Source organism: Phaseolus vulgaris, chromosome 7 (assembly GCF_000499845.2).
Source record: "Phaseolus vulgaris cultivar G19833 chromosome 7, P. vulgaris v2.0, whole genome shotgun sequence".
Classification (NCBI taxonomy): Eukaryota; Viridiplantae; Streptophyta; class Magnoliopsida; order Fabales; family Fabaceae; genus Phaseolus; species Phaseolus vulgaris.
The window spans coordinates 9,249,765-9,265,309 of NC_023753.2; the positions used below are offsets into that span (position 1 = coordinate 9,249,765).

The following is a 15,545-nucleotide window of genomic DNA, read 5'->3' on the forward strand; positions in this document are numbered from 1 at the left end:
CTGCAGGAAGAAGAAGCCATTTATTTAAGCTAAATCTTGGCCCACAAATAATGTTGACTAGTCAGCAGAAACTCAGTCTTCTTGTGTTCTTCTGATCAAAGCTCTAGTTTATGTTTTGATGAGTTGGAGGTCTTCTTGGATATATTTGTACATTCCTTCACCCTAGAGTTGTCCTCTTGATTGGGCCTACAAAAATAAACAAAAGCCCAATTAGACCCATATTTGCAATTAAATTAATAAACAACCTCTAGGTCTTCATCCTCCTTATTATGGGGTTGTGTATGGCTGGACGGTTTCCATCACAATGCAAAGAAGAGAGGAAGAAAAGAGAAAACATAGTTAATGGAGGAAGCACATAAGAGAAACGAAGCGCGAGAGAAAGGAGAGTATCAAAACGTAAGTGACGCGTTTCTGAATTAGGGTTAAAAAGGTTTTAAGAAGACGACTATTTGTAAAGCCGCATTCGTAAATCAAGCGTTTTGATTTACAGGGGCGGTTGTACAAATAGCCGCCTTTGTAAATCCAAACGTTTGATTTACAAGTGTGGTTTTACTAGTAGTCGTACTTGTAAATGAACTTAATTACAAAAATATCATCGCGTTTTTAATGAAATCCTTTGAGCGCAAAGCCGCATTAAATAAACCGTATTTGTTTATACATTTTGCACTAGTGAAGTTAGTGACAACTTGTTCTCGATCTCTTCTATGGAACGATGTTTTCAATTTCTATCTAACATCAAATTAAGATGGATCACTCTAGTTCTAATCATAATTGCCAAATAATTTCAAAATGTTATGGATTGTGAGGATCAAAAGCCTTTTTATCACCCAATCTGGAATAAACCAAAACTAACAATAATGATTTTTTTTTAAAAAACAAACCTTTTCAAACGGCACTGAGCTGATTCTTCAAAGAGCAATATTGTTCTAACATAGTCTCTCTCATACAAATACATGATACAAATACATGATGGACCTAAAGAATAAAGGTGTATGATGGAAGAGAAAGATGAAGTGAGCAAGAAAAGAAAAGGTAAATTATTTTATAACTAAGAATATTTGACATTTCACCATCTCACCAATGAAAAAAAAATCAGAAAGGACTATAAGAAAAATATACTTAAGATTTGTTAGATGTAAATCGCCAAATCATTTTAATTATGCCACGTTTTTTCCTTGTTTCCTTGTTAGATGTTGTCACCGTATTAGTATTAATAAAAGGAATGATGGTGTTGTTACGATATTAATACAAGATAACTGTTCCCATCTTGTTATTGTTATTGCTTTCTATATTCTAGTATTATTGGTCTTGAAACTATCAAACATTTAAGTAAATTGATTCCCCTCTCATGTTACCAATGCTTTATCATGAAACTGAACTAATTTTTTGTGTGATTCAAACCTGACATATACGACTATCAAGAATTAAATATAATAAATAAAGTTTAACTAGCAGAGGATTGGGAATAACATCACCCACGCAGTATATATATATATATATATATATATATATATATATATATATATATATATATATATATAATGAGTCTGTCTCTGTCTCTCTACTCATTTGTTTTTTTTTTACAAAATAAACTTAACATTATCATAATATATGTATAAATGTTTTGAAGAAAAAAATAAATACAACAACTAATTATTTTTTATTTTTAAAATTTATTTTTATTTAGATTTTCTAGTATACTGCCCATTACAGTGAATATAATATGGAATTGGGATTTCATCAAACACAAAAACTCGTTTTCAATGGAAATGGTTATACAACATAAAGAGATAATATACAATTTCATTTATAGTCTTATTCATTACATTATAATTTTTGTACTTAAAAAGCGTTTGTTTTGTGTTTTCTTTCAAGAGTCAGAATCCATGCATCAATTAAGAGTGTCTATTCCATCCAAGTGTTGCTTCAAATGGTGGCTTTTACATAAGAAGACATCACCCTTATAAAATAAACTTACAGTTTGAAACCGAAAGAGAGTTGCAAAAGGATAGGAAGAAGATAAAGACGAATATGATATGCATAGAATCTTATAGGTATTTTAAAAATATCATAACATCATTTGATTTTCAACATTTTGTCTAACGAAAGTGTATTTTTGCAAATAGATTTCGGGTACCTTTGGGAACTATGTGGATGAGCTAAATGTTTTTCTCTCATATATGAACTATAAAATATGGTTATAAGTATACAAAAATGTGTATTTTTTTTTTAAAAAGATTTGTATTCTCGAAATGGTAAATATGTTTCAAACTAAAGTTTGTGTGAGTTTTCCGTTTTCTTGTCATAATTGGGAGGTTAATTGTCACAATCAATGGGAGATTAATTGCCGCAATCAATTGCAATCAATGGGAGATTAATTGCGCAATCAATTGCAATCAATAGGAGGTTAATTGCCACAATCAATTGCAATCAATGAGAGGTTAATTACCATTAATTGTATTTATTATTGTTGTCTCCTAGAACCATTATATATAGTGACTTCCTTCAAGCAATGTAACACACTTCAAATATGTTTCATATACTCTCTCTGTTCTTGGGTGTAAGTGTTTAACCCATATAGAGAGGATTTGTTTTAGGGCTATTTATCTATTAGTCGGAGAGGAATTCATTGTACTCCCAGTATCATTATAGTGAAAGTTTTTTGCTCTCTCGCCGGTGGTTTTTTACCTCTATTTAAAGGGGTTTTCCACCTAAAAATTCTGGTATCATTCTCACTTTACTTGTTACTTTACTCATAATCTTTGGTTGAAATTATCACGCTTTCGCACACGATATCCCTACAAATTGGTATCAGAGCTTTTCGATAATTCAACCAGGCAGCTTTGCTATCTGGCGAGTCCAGATGCTAGCTGTTCTCACCCAGAATGGTTTAAAGAAAGTTCTGGCAGGTAAAATGATGAGACCAACCACTATGACGGAGGAGCAGTGGGATGAGATGGATGAAAAGGCATTGTCTGCAATCCAGTTATGCTTGTCCCGTGAGGTGTTGCGTGAGGTCATCAACGAGAAAAGTACAACAGGCATATGGGGTAAATTGGAGTCTCTATACATGACCAAAAGTCTTACAAACAAACTCTGGTTAAAGGAGCGACTCTTTACACTTCGAATGTCCGAAGGTACTCCCATCCAATCTCACCTTGATGAATTTAATTCCATCATAATTGATTTGGAAAATTTGGATGTTAAAATTGATGATGAGGATAAAACAGTTCTACTTATTGTTTCTCTACCACCCTCGCACCGACAATTCAAAGAAATTATGTTATACGATAATTATCTTACCTTAAGCTTTGATGATGTCAAGACTAATTTACTAGCCAAAGAAAAATTTGATACTCAAATTCATTCTGAAAATTCTGGTGAAGGATTAGTAGTTAGAGGGAGAAACCAAGAGAAAGGTAGGAACACTAAACATAAATCTAGGTCAAAATCTAGAGGCAAGAACTCCAAATATTGTTGTTATTGCAAGAAAAAGGGACACGAGATCTCTGAATGCTATAAATTGAAAAATAAGCAAGATAGAGAAGATAAGGGAAATGGTAAACAACCAGAAAAATTTGCCGAAGCTAGTATTGTTGAAACTGAATCTGATGGGGATTGTTTTGTAGCTTCCAACACTGAAGAAAGGTCTAGAAATGAATGGATTCTTGATTCTGGTTGTACTTTTCACATGTCTCACAATAGAGATTGGTTTACCACATATGAACCAGTTTATAATGGTCTTGTTTTGATGGGAAACGATGCTCAATGCAAAGTTGTTGGTGAAGGAACAATCAAAATCAAGACACATGATGGAATTGTTAGAACTTTAACAGGTGTCAGATATGTCCCTGAGTTGAAACGGAATCTCATTTCCTTAGGCACCCTTGAATCTCATGGGTGTAGATACTCAGCTGAAGGTGGAGTTTTAAAAGTGTCTAAAGGAGCTCTTGTGTTACTAAAGACAATTCGATGTGATAGTTTGTATGTGCTGCAGGGTTCAACAGTTACAGGTTCTGCAGCTGTTGCCTCACCCAACAAAGATAACACCAAGTTGTGGCATATGAGATTAGGCCACATGAGTGAGAAGAGAATTCTAATCCTCAAGAAGAAGGGTCACCTTGGTAACCACTGTACTGGAAAGGTTGATTTCTGTGAACATTGCATTTTTGGTAAGCAGAAAAAGGTTAGTTTTTCTAAAGCCATACACTGAACCAAAGGTACCTTGGATTACATTCACTCGGATCTTTGGGGTCCGTCAAAAGTTCCCTCCAGAGGTAAATGTCGTTATATGATGACAATTATTGATGATTTCTCACAAAAACTATGGGTGTATTTTCTCAAACATAAGAATGAAGCATTTTCCACTTTTAAAGAGTGGAAATTATTGATTGAGAATCAGACTGGCAAGAAGATAAAGAGGTTAAGGACAGACAATGGCCTTGAGTTCTGTTCGAATGAATTCAATGATTTATGCAAGAAGGAAGACATTTCCAGACACTTCACCATCCCAAGTACTCCACAACAGAACGGGGTTGCAGAAAGAATGAATAGAACTATCCTGGAGAGAGTTCGTTGCATGTTCTCCCATTCTGGTTTGAGCAAATCTTTTTGGGCTGAAGCGGCTTCAACAACATGTTATCTGATAAACCACTCTCCTAACAGATCTATTGATTGCAACATTCCAGAAGAAGTTTGGTCAGGTAACCCTGTTGATTATTCTAATCTTAAAATATTTGGTTGCCCTGCTTATTCTCATGTAAACGAGGGAAAATTAGAACCTCGTGCTAAGAAGTGCATTTTCTTGGGTTATGGCTTAGGGGTTAAAGGCTATCGTTTATATGACCCAGAATCTCACAAAATAATTCACAGCCGGAATGTGACCTTTAATGAAAATGCTATGCTTTCTTATGTAAAAGATACTGTTATTTCCTCAATTGATACAGGTGACCAGGAAGATGCTCGAGAGAAGGTGGAGTTTGAGATTAAAACACCCGCTCATGAGGAAAACGTTCCCATTTCCTCTAGTACTCAAGATGATCAAGCCATTGTTATTGATGGTACAAAATGAACATGTGACTCCACATGAGCAATGTCCACCTAAACGACGAGGGTTACCACAGCCGTGGTCTATGGCTCAAGAACTTCCACAACAAAGACCAAGAAAACCAACTCAAAGATTAATTGCAGAATTTGCCAACATTGCTTATGCTTTAACCATTGTACAAGAGATGGGTGAAGAAGGTGAACCCAAGAATTACTCTGAAGCTATCTCTGGTGACGACTCAACAAAGTGGATTGCTGCTATGCAAGAAGAAGTTGAGAGTCTTCTCAAAAACGAAACATGGGAATTGGTGAAGTTACCAGAAGGAAAACGAGTCATTAGTTGCAAGTGGATCTTTATGCGAAAAGAAGGGATCCCTGGTGTTGAGAGTACAAGGAATAAAGCAATATTTGTTGTAAGAGGTTTTGATCAAGAGAAAGGTATTGACTTTAATGAAGTATTTTCTCCTGTTGTTCGTCATACTTCAATACGTATATTACTTGCTTTAGTTGCCTTGTATGATTTGGAGCTGGAACAGTTAGATGTGAAAACTGCTTTTCTTCATGGTAATCTTGAGGAAGAGATTTACATCCAGCAGCCTGAGGGCTTCGTTGTACCTGGAAAGGAGGACCATGTATGTCGTTTGAAAAAATCTCTTCACAGCTTGAAGCAATCACCAAGACAATGGTATAAAAGGTTTGATTCTTTCATGGTTGGACATGGATACTCCAGAAGTAGCTATGATAACTGTGTTTATTTTCAAAAGACATCTGATGGGTCTTTTGTATACTTGTTGCTATATGTTGATGACATGTTGATTGCTGCAAGAGATAAATTTTTAGTTAACAAGTTAAAGGCTCAGCTTAGCAGTGAATTTGATATGAAGGACTTAGGTCCTGCCAAGAAAATTTTGGGAATGGAGATCAATAGAGATCGTCAAGCTGGAAAACTTTTTCTATCACAAAAGAAGTATGTTCTTAAGATGCTTGACAAATTTGGAATGCGAGATTGCAAAGCTGTTAATACTCCAATTGCCGCCCACTTCAAGTTGTCATCAGATCAGTGTCCAAAATCAGACGAGGACAAAAGACGCATGTCACATGTCCCGTATTCAAATGCAATTGGAAGTCTCATGTATGCAATGGTATGTACTAGACCTGATTTAGCTTATGCTGTTAGCATTTTGTAGCAGGTTCATGCATAATCCAGGCAAGACACACTGGGAAGCCGTTAAATGGATACTTCGTTATCTGAAAGGTTCTCCAGATCTTGGTTTGGTATTTGATCAACATAGAGCCGATCCCGGAGGAGCAGTTGGCTATGTTGATGCTGACTATGGTGGTGATTTAGATCGGAGAAGGTCACTTTCAGCTTACATCTTTACCCTATGTGAGTCTACTATCAGCTGGTATTCTTCACTTCAAGCCATTGAGGTTTTGTCCACCACTGAAGCAGAATATATTGTTGCTACAGAAGGTATGAAAGAGGCTATATGGCTTCGAGGCTTGGTAAGTGAACTTGGTCTTCAACAAGATGTTCTTGTTATATTTTGTGATAGTCAGAGTGTTGTTCACTTAACCAGGAACAGTAAGTATCACTCAAGGACCAAGCACATTGAAATTAAACACCATTTTATCCGAGACATTGTTGATATAGGAGATATAATTGTTGAAAAAATTCATACGACCGAAAATCCTGCAGACATGTTGACCAAGCCACTTCCATCGGCTAAGTTCGATCATTGCCTGAACTTAGCTGGTATTATCTTAATCAAGGCTTCATGGCGAGAGAGTGTTCCAATCAAAGGCAAGTCAAGGTGGAGATTTGTGGATTTATAACTCACCTTTCCGTTTTCTTGTCATAATTGGGAGGTTAATTGCCACAATCAATTGCAATCAATGGGAGATTAATTGCCGCAATCAATTGCAATCAATGAGAGATTAATTGCGCAATCAATGGGAGATTAATTGCGCAATCAATTGCAATCAATGGGAGGTTAATTGCCACAATCAATTGCAATCAATGAGAGGTTAATTACCATTAATTGTATTTATTATTGTTGTCTCCTAGAACCACTATATATAGTGGCTTCCTTCAAGCAATGTAACACACTACAAACAAGCAACACACACTTGCTTCCTCTCTCTTTTCATATACTCTATATTTCTGTTCTTGGGTGTAAGTGTTTAACCCATATAGAGAGGATTTTTTTTACCTCTATTTAAAGGGGTTTTCCACCTAAAAATTATGGTATCATTATCACTTTACTTGTTACTTTAATTTCTCATAATCTTTGGTTGAAAATTATCACGCTTCCGCACACGATATCCCTACAGTTTGTTGAACTAAAGTTGTTGTATTTTGTTGGAACACTGAATTATTTTGTTATTATATATATTCACAAAAATGATCCCATTATATTTATTTTTTATTTTTAAAATTTAAAATACAAAAATAAAATAAAAATATGAAATATGTAAAAAAAAATTAATATGCTATAGTTTTTATAATTTTAAAATACAAAAATAAAATGAAAATATCGAATGTGTACAACAAAAGGAGAAATTCCGTTATATATACATAAAAATGGCACTATACATTATATATAATATTTATTTTGTCTCTCATTTTTTTTTAATTTTTTGTTATATAAAATACTTTTTAAAAAATACAGGAACAAAAGAATAATAGGAAAATAGGGACAAATATTTCCAACAGACAACTATTACTAAATTATAATGTTCTTTTATTAACAAAAGAGTAATGTTTTTCGTTAAAAAAATTAATTTTTTTGACAAGACAGTCATTATTTTTTAAATTTCATATCACTCATCGTTATCTTATGTTATAGTTAATTCGATTAGTTGATATAATTAAAATGAACCAGTCTCTAACCACTTGAAAACTCATAACAAGATAGAATAAAGGTCACATAAGTTTTTATGGCTTATATATAACATTACTCTTAAAAATTTCACAATAATAATGTAGCTGTGACCTCATTTGTCATTTGATTGATGAAAAACACACACAATGGTCTCACAAATCACTGATGATGGTAAAAGATTAAAGCAAAAGAAAAGCACACTATGCATGCAATTGAGAATGTACATTTATAAGTGACATAACAAGTAAGGACAATAGAAAGTTAAACTTAGTACCCAAAAAGAAGAAAAGAAAAGGTTGTGATCTTCTGAACTCTAAACAAAGGAGAGATTCACTCTTCAAAGCGAATCTCCTTTATCACGAAAAAATATATATATATATAAAATATCATCATCACCTAAAAAGCTTTTTGGTTCAATCTCCAGCAACTTCTAAATTAGCTTATGGTAAGATAATGGACAAGTATGATAAATGAATATTATCCATTATCTTACTTAGACTTTATTCATTAATTTTGGCTATGGATGATTATGGTGACACACAAAAGTTAACTATGAATCTGGGAAGCATCCTAGGATATGACTAGCTTGATCATGGTTATTATGGGGCATCATCAAGGCCACGTTTGGATGTGAAAAATAAGCTGTCTCACTCAACTGTGATCCGAACAAGTTGTCCAAACTCTTCCAATCGATACCTTGAGCACTGCTATTGCTCCTTTCATCACTACAATATTCCTCATTTGTGAGGCCATTGTGGTGTTGTTGGTTACATTCCTTCATTGCAAAACTTGCAGTTGGACTGTCTAGCTGAGGAAGCTCAATCAGCTGTTTGTCCATAACAGTTTGGTTTGGCAGAATAAAGGGTTGCTGATCTGAGCCAAAAGGAAGACTAAAACTTGGAGCTTCAGCAGGGTGATGATGATGAGGCACATTTGTTTCATTCAAAATATCAGCAATTGATAAGGGTCTTGCAAAGCTTTGATCTCTGAGAAACTGTTGATGGCTACTACTACTGCACCATGCCTCATAACCTTGCCTGTGACTTGGACTAGGCTTCCGAAATGCTCGGCACACAACCCATCCTTCTTCCTGAAACAGGAATTATAAACTGTCACTTTCACCTTTTCTCATCAATCCTCAGATATGCTTCTTCTGTATTACTGTTATTATTATTAACATAATATAGAGTACAAGCGTGTCCTAATTTGCCTCTCACTCTTTGAGCTTTATAAAAGACAAAGTACCTTTGGAGAAAGTGAATATCTTTTCATTACATGTTTGAAATTGTTGGTTTCATGTACCATCTATTGATTCCTAAAGTTGCATGTATATATATTCAAAATTTTACACTCACTTACTTGTGGATGGACAGAAAGAAAAAAAGAGAGAATAATATAGAATTTGGAGTGTGAGAAAACAGTATTCCCTTTTTCTCCAAAAGTATATATTATTAAAATGTGATTGAAAGTAAGAAAGAAAAGGAGAATTCAGTGAAAAGACATTTTATTTACATAATATTTTTATACTCTTTCACATTTTTACAAACAAATGTCACAGATAAGTAAAAAAATAAATTACGTTCACAAATAAAAAAGTCTCTTACAAAAACTGTCCTTTTGTTTTGTGTCATAGAAATAGTAGTGAATTTAAAGAAATGCTATATATTTTTATACATCAATTATCAAATCACGGCGTGTGCATTTTTTAAAAGGTTAAATACCTTTTAATAAGATCAATATGTTATAAAATCAAAAGAAAACTAGCACATCGTTGTTAGATTAAAAATTCCATAACAATGGTATGAAAACTTTGTTGGGCATTGTCTTTAAAAAGTTCATAAGCATGCTTTTGTCATTTAAGGCAAAGGTTTAACTAGTGCAACTACGATAATGATTAAGTAAAATTAAAAAAGATTTACTAAAAGTAGAAGCATTAATTATATTTAAAATAAAAACATTAATTACACACTACAGAATAAAAATATTAATTTATTCAAAATACTAAATGTCTTTAATACTCGCTTAAAGAATCCTTTAATATTCATTAAAAAGTTTACTTACTGAAATCCCCCTGAAAAAGGCAAAAAATTGAAGTGTTATAATTTAAAAAATAAAGTAACTTTATCGACAATTAAAAGTTATCACAGGAAAAGAATAAAAAAAGTCATATAGAAAAAAGAAAAGAAGACTGAGCTTTTACATAATATAAATATAAAACAGTTTTTTTTACCAAAATAAAAAACAGTTAGTAACGTTTTTGTCTAATACTGTGTTTATATAATTGGATTATATATTCACGCAACTTATTTAAGAAGAAGTGAAAATCATATAATTTATGAGAATAATTTCAAACCATCCTAACAAAAAATGCTTTAGAAAGTGGCATATAATGGTGCAATTTGAAAAAAGAGTGTGTATGTTTGAAAATGAAAAGTATGAAACAGGAAAAGTACTGTTTGGAGTAGTGAAGAACAGTGTTGAGGACCCTATTTGCTCAAAATGACATGTTTGCCTTCTCCTTAACTTCATGCATACAAGTGTTTTTTTTTCTTCACAACATTATTAGATTAAGAAAGTATTGGAAGCAACCATTGAATTATAATTTTCACTGTTATAGTTGATTATAGATTACTTCATATTTGATCACAGTGGTTGATATGATTGAAGTGAGAAGAAACTTGCCTGTGGAGGACCATGTTCAGAGGTTTGATGCCTATATTCATGCATAATCCAGTCTGTTTTCCTTCCATTAGGGGCACGTCCCTTGTAGAAGACCAAGGTCTTCCTCATTCCTATGATTCTATTTTTGGACATGACAGCCTTGTCCCTTCCAGTTGCTTTCCAGAATCCAGCAGCAGTGGCCCTGTTAGTTCTTGTTCCTGTAGGATACTTCTTATCTTTATGGCTGAAAAAGTACCATTCATTTTGTTGCTCATATCCTAGCTTGCACCTATCTGCATAATTTCAATTAAGCACATCAACAACTTTCTAACTATATATAATGTCATAAATTGCTCAATAATGTTATGATATGGATATAGTTAACAGATGAAGTTTATCAAGTTTCTGAAGTTGACTTTTGTTTTGAATTATAATTCCTTAAAGATTATTTATGTCCCTTTAATTTAAGAAAATGGTGTGATGTGAAGATTAGTTGCATTGTGGAAATGATATATAACTATCTAATTACTATATTTATATATATATACCTTGTATGTCCCATGGTTCCATTTTGTACAGATCAATCTCAACAATAACATCAAGATCGATTTTCAGGGAGTTTATCTTCCTCTTGAGATAGTAGCCCACAAGCTCCTCTTCCGTTGGATGAAATCTAAACCCTGGAGGCACGCATGATTCCATATCAACTGATGATCTCTCCTGAAAGAAGCAAAGGAAAAGGAGTCATTATGAAAGATCAATTTGACCATTTATGTTTCCGTTTTAATTTGAATATTATGCATAAGGGTTTGTCTTGTTCTCTTTTACGTGCATCAAGAGAAAAACAAATGATTATGAAACGAAAAATAAGATGCTCAAATTCTTTTTGCAAATTTTTCCTGATGGTAAGGGCAGCATTGGAAGATAAAGGAAAAAAAAATGAATGGCCATTGGCTCCGCGTTGCACTTCATCAAAGTCATAATAGTTTACAACCTTATAGCTCTAAAAACCTCTAGGGATGAGAGATATTTTGAAGTAATGATGATGATGATGATGTATAACTTTGGTATTGGACCCAACAATTGTGCAGCATGTGCAATGACAAAATTGGCAGACCATGTGTGGAACCCACCATAATAAAACAAATTAACTAACAAAATAGGCCTATGATTAATCCTAAGAAGCTCTTTTTGTGCCTTTATTTGCATGACATGGAGTTGGCAAAAGTATATTGAACACAAAAGTTGGCCGAAAAGCTTGACTTTGCTGTCACAAGCATGTCACATTTCTTTGAGTGCAGTGCACTCCCAACGCCTGCTGGTGGTGGAGAAAGACCTGCCCTATTGAAAATGTCGTGATCACAATTCACGACCACCAGGCACACATGTAGCCACCATATATGCTACAGATAAAGTTCCACTCATCAGCTTAAGCTAATTTTCAGAATTTTCCAAGGACACAATCACTACCTATACATGGTTTTCTTAAACCTGGACAAACCAGCTAGCCCTAACTAATTAATACTAATGGATTTAATATTCATCTCTTGCTAATGGGGAGACTGTTTCATTGATGCTTTGAAAATTTTCAAATTAATCATATCTCTCTCTTTTTCTACTGTTAAGATCATGATATTCACACGCTCTCAGTTGACAAAAACCAAGATATATCATTCTTGGATTGGTGTCATTCGTGTAAGAAAACCAAAATGTGAAAGAAAAGCAAGCTATAGATCCATTTAACATTTTCAGGCTTGTAGATGGACATGGATATAATATAATAAACCCCAGAAAGCTGTAGTTTCCCTTTGCAAAATAAATTTGAAAAAGCTGGTTCTCTTCAGATAAACCCTCCTAGAGATCATTACCAAAATAGACTCAAGGTGGTTTCAGACTTCTCTTGACACGCTGTTGAGAAAGGAGAAAAGAAACAATCGTCACATTTATGGACACAATAAATATATACACAATACTCACAGGAATTTGGGTTAATGTCATCTTCTTCTTGAGTTTGCTAGTTACAGGCACTGAGATAAGACTAAGGGAGAGGATGGAGAGAGAGAGAGAGAGGGAGAGAGAGATGTGTGTTGAAGTAAGGTGAAGGTGAATGTTTGTCTAAAGAGAGGTAGGAGAGTTATATATATGTATTTGCAAGAGCATGTATCGAAAGGGATGAGAGAATGTTGTAGAGAAAAGAAGCAGAAGAATAATATATATATAAATATATAGACATATAGAAACATATTGTAGATGAGGTTATTGATTGCGCGTGGGGTGGCAGATAGATGGAAAGGTCTTTGTTTGGACGGCGTGACACCGAGTTTTCACGCCACCCCCCTTCCACCGCTATATTGTACCCTAAGCCTTTTCCATTCCACCACTTTAAACAACAATGCTAGCTACTGTACAGTGCTCACTTAGTTTTAACCAAATATATTACTCTTGTTCTTATTATTATTATTATATGTAATGGATCATTCATTCATTCATAGCTTTCATAAACTTGTATTATACTTGGCTAATGTCCTAGATCAGAGGCTCTTCCACTAATTAACAACAGACACAAATAGTGAGTACATGCATGTCACATTCTCCTCTTCCATCCTTCACAATTGAGGTTTCACAATTGTCTGTTTGGTGCGCCGTCCCTCTACATTTGGCACCATTGCTTTTCTTACATGTGGAAGCTATGTCAGACTCCTAAGCTGTCCATATCAATATGTTAATCATTTCTGTCTTCTCGCTTTAGTGTTTTCATATGCATACCATAAGCCCTCCACCATAGTTTATCCGATTGTTCTTTACCACGGTTCTCGTTTTTATTTTTCCATTCTCTGCATTCCATGATTCATCTTCTCATTCTGCAATCAATTTAGTATATCAGATAATCAAACCCATTGGTTTCAAAACATGTACTTTGTTAGTGCCATGCTGCCAAAATCATAATTTTAGTAAGTATAAAAGTTTACACTACCTATCAGCCTGTTAAATTTATAATACCATTATTTCATAACACTAAAACAGTCTCTTATATCACCAATAATTGGAAAATAATTTATAAATATTTTTAGAGATAAAAGTATATCAGTCCTCACTTTTTGTGTTAAAGAGAGTGTGTTAACTCTATCATAAATAGTTAATTTGCATAAATATATAATTCTATACACGAATTAAATATTTTAATATGAAAAAGTGTGTTGAAAAATCTACAATGGAGTAGAGATATTATGGTACACAAAACCACTTTCATTAGACTGAGTGTTGACGAACTTAAGATCTAATTAATGGATTACCGGGACAAAAAGAACAAACTTGGCAGTTGAAGTTAGAAGAGCAGCAGTTTTTGTCTTAAACATTGAAGTTCCAGCTAAATGACTTGATCATTGAGGAAGAATAGAGTTTTATATATTATCCCTTGCAAAAGTAAGAGTAACTGATAACAGGTTTCTTTGAGAACAATGCACTCTTTTGTATATATATTATAAAAAGGTAATGGATGTAGATTGAAAAGGCAATTTCGGGATTTGTATTATGTGTGTGTATATATGAATACTCAAAGGATTAAGTTTATTTGTTTTATACAAACACATAAAGCCTAGATAAACTGGGATTACCAACCTACCATTGTACTTTGCAAGGGTTTATTGTCTTATTCAGAGTAGAGCCATTAATTTAATAAATAAATAAATATGCTGCAAATCTAGTACAGAAAATGCATTTATTATATGAAAGAGCAGTGACCAAAAGCCGAAAGCTTCTATAGAAAGCTTACTATAACCATATTATACATGAGGGTACCCTTTACACCTACTGAATACAACCTTCTAGGGACTCTGTTGCCAGAACAGCAATATTTAACCACCAACTTGTCACCTCTAAATTAAATAATTAATGGTTTAACACTGACATTGACGTCATTTTGTCCCAACACTTGCTTACATATGCTTCTTCTTTTTTTATTAATATCAGTTCACTATGCAGTTTTTATTAATACTCTACTCAAACATTCATTTCTTTATTTACATACTCCTTTTAAATTCACACTGGGATGAGTGGACCATGGTTTGCTGTTTCTGTGTGCCCTTGGATCTCTGTTACAACCCTCATTCAACCCCAGTTCACAAATTTTCTTTAGAATATATTCAACTTCGTGTGAACGCAATCCAAATATGCTGCCTATCTAGTTTTTCAGTTATGATAGTACTAGTGTGTATCATTTTGATTGATTTTAAACCTTGGAATTGCTTGTTTAAAGATTTTTCTTTTGTTTTGTAGTGCTGTTTGCTGTATGAAAACTTCTTAGTTGTCCATCTGATGGAAACCTACCTAAAGCTACACCAAATCTATTCATTGCTTGTATACATTTGTATAAATTTGCTTTTATTGTATTTTATATGCTTATGTGGTTGTGTTGTGTCCCACTATTTTATTAAAAACATGAAAGGTTATAAATTGTAGTAATAGGTTAATTATTATCATAATTAACCGCAATGAAATAACAATCATTAGTGACTAACAAAAGCAGAACTTAGACTTTTGTTTTCACTAATGAGGGATGAAGATTAAGCTCTCTTAAGTGTGTCCTTAATCAACTTGCTGGAACTTCAACTCAAAAACCTTAATTTGCAAAATCAGATTTTAATTTATAATTAAAAATTCAATTCTAATTTTCTAGGAAAATAATATTTTGTATGTGTTTATGCTGATAGCAACACGATTTTAAAGAAGCCACCGAAATATATGTGATCATTTTATTAGCGTTTCAATTATAGTTGTATGATATAATATTATTTTATTTTGACCTAGACTTAGAAGAATGGTGTACATATTAGACCAAATTATTGTGTCTAAACTCTAATGCAATTAATTTGTCATTTGCTTTATATTAGGGCTATAATAGACCCGTGGCTTGATCATATACGCTATTTAACATCTAGGTATTCCAATATGAGG

The 15,545-nt window shown here is 33.4% G+C and overlaps 1 protein-coding gene across 2 annotated transcripts; it reads right to left on the reverse strand.

The window, feature by feature from the left end:
- Window positions 1–8,110: 8,110 nt before the first annotated feature.
- On the reverse strand, window positions 8,111–12,787 carry LOC137828948 (NAC domain-containing protein 30). 2 transcript variants are annotated; one of them, XM_068635717.1, is made up of 4 exons: window positions 12,570–12,787; window positions 11,141–11,312; window positions 10,614–10,885; window positions 8,111–9,021 (listed from the first exon to the last, which is right to left on the reverse strand). In XM_068635717.1, exons 1-4 carry the CDS (start codon window positions 12,588–12,590, stop codon window positions 8,482–8,484), a joined length of 1,005 nt encoding a protein of 334 aa, XP_068491818.1. In that variant the 5' UTR covers window positions 12,591–12,787; the 3' UTR covers window positions 8,111–8,481. The 2 variants fall into 2 exon arrangements, with proteins under 2 accessions (XP_068491818.1, XP_068491819.1); XM_068635718.1 differs by having other exon boundaries at window positions 8,111–9,017; window positions 10,610–10,885; window positions 12,570–12,778.
- Window positions 12,788–15,545: the final 2,758 nt, after the last annotated feature.

Excerpts from the sequence above, each read along its gene's own strand:
- LOC137828948 (XM_068635717.1), bottom strand. The coding sequence starts at position 12,590 with ATGACATTAACCCAAATTCCT. Across the intron at positions 10,886-11,140 it reads GGAACCATGGGACATACAAG|ATAGGTGCAAGCTAGGATAT; the intron begins GTATATATATAT and ends GAAATTATGCAG. Across the intron at positions 9,022-10,613 it reads CTGAACATGGTCCTCCACAG|GAAGAAGGATGGGTTGTGTG; the intron begins GCAAGTTTCTTC and ends TTCCTGTTTCAG.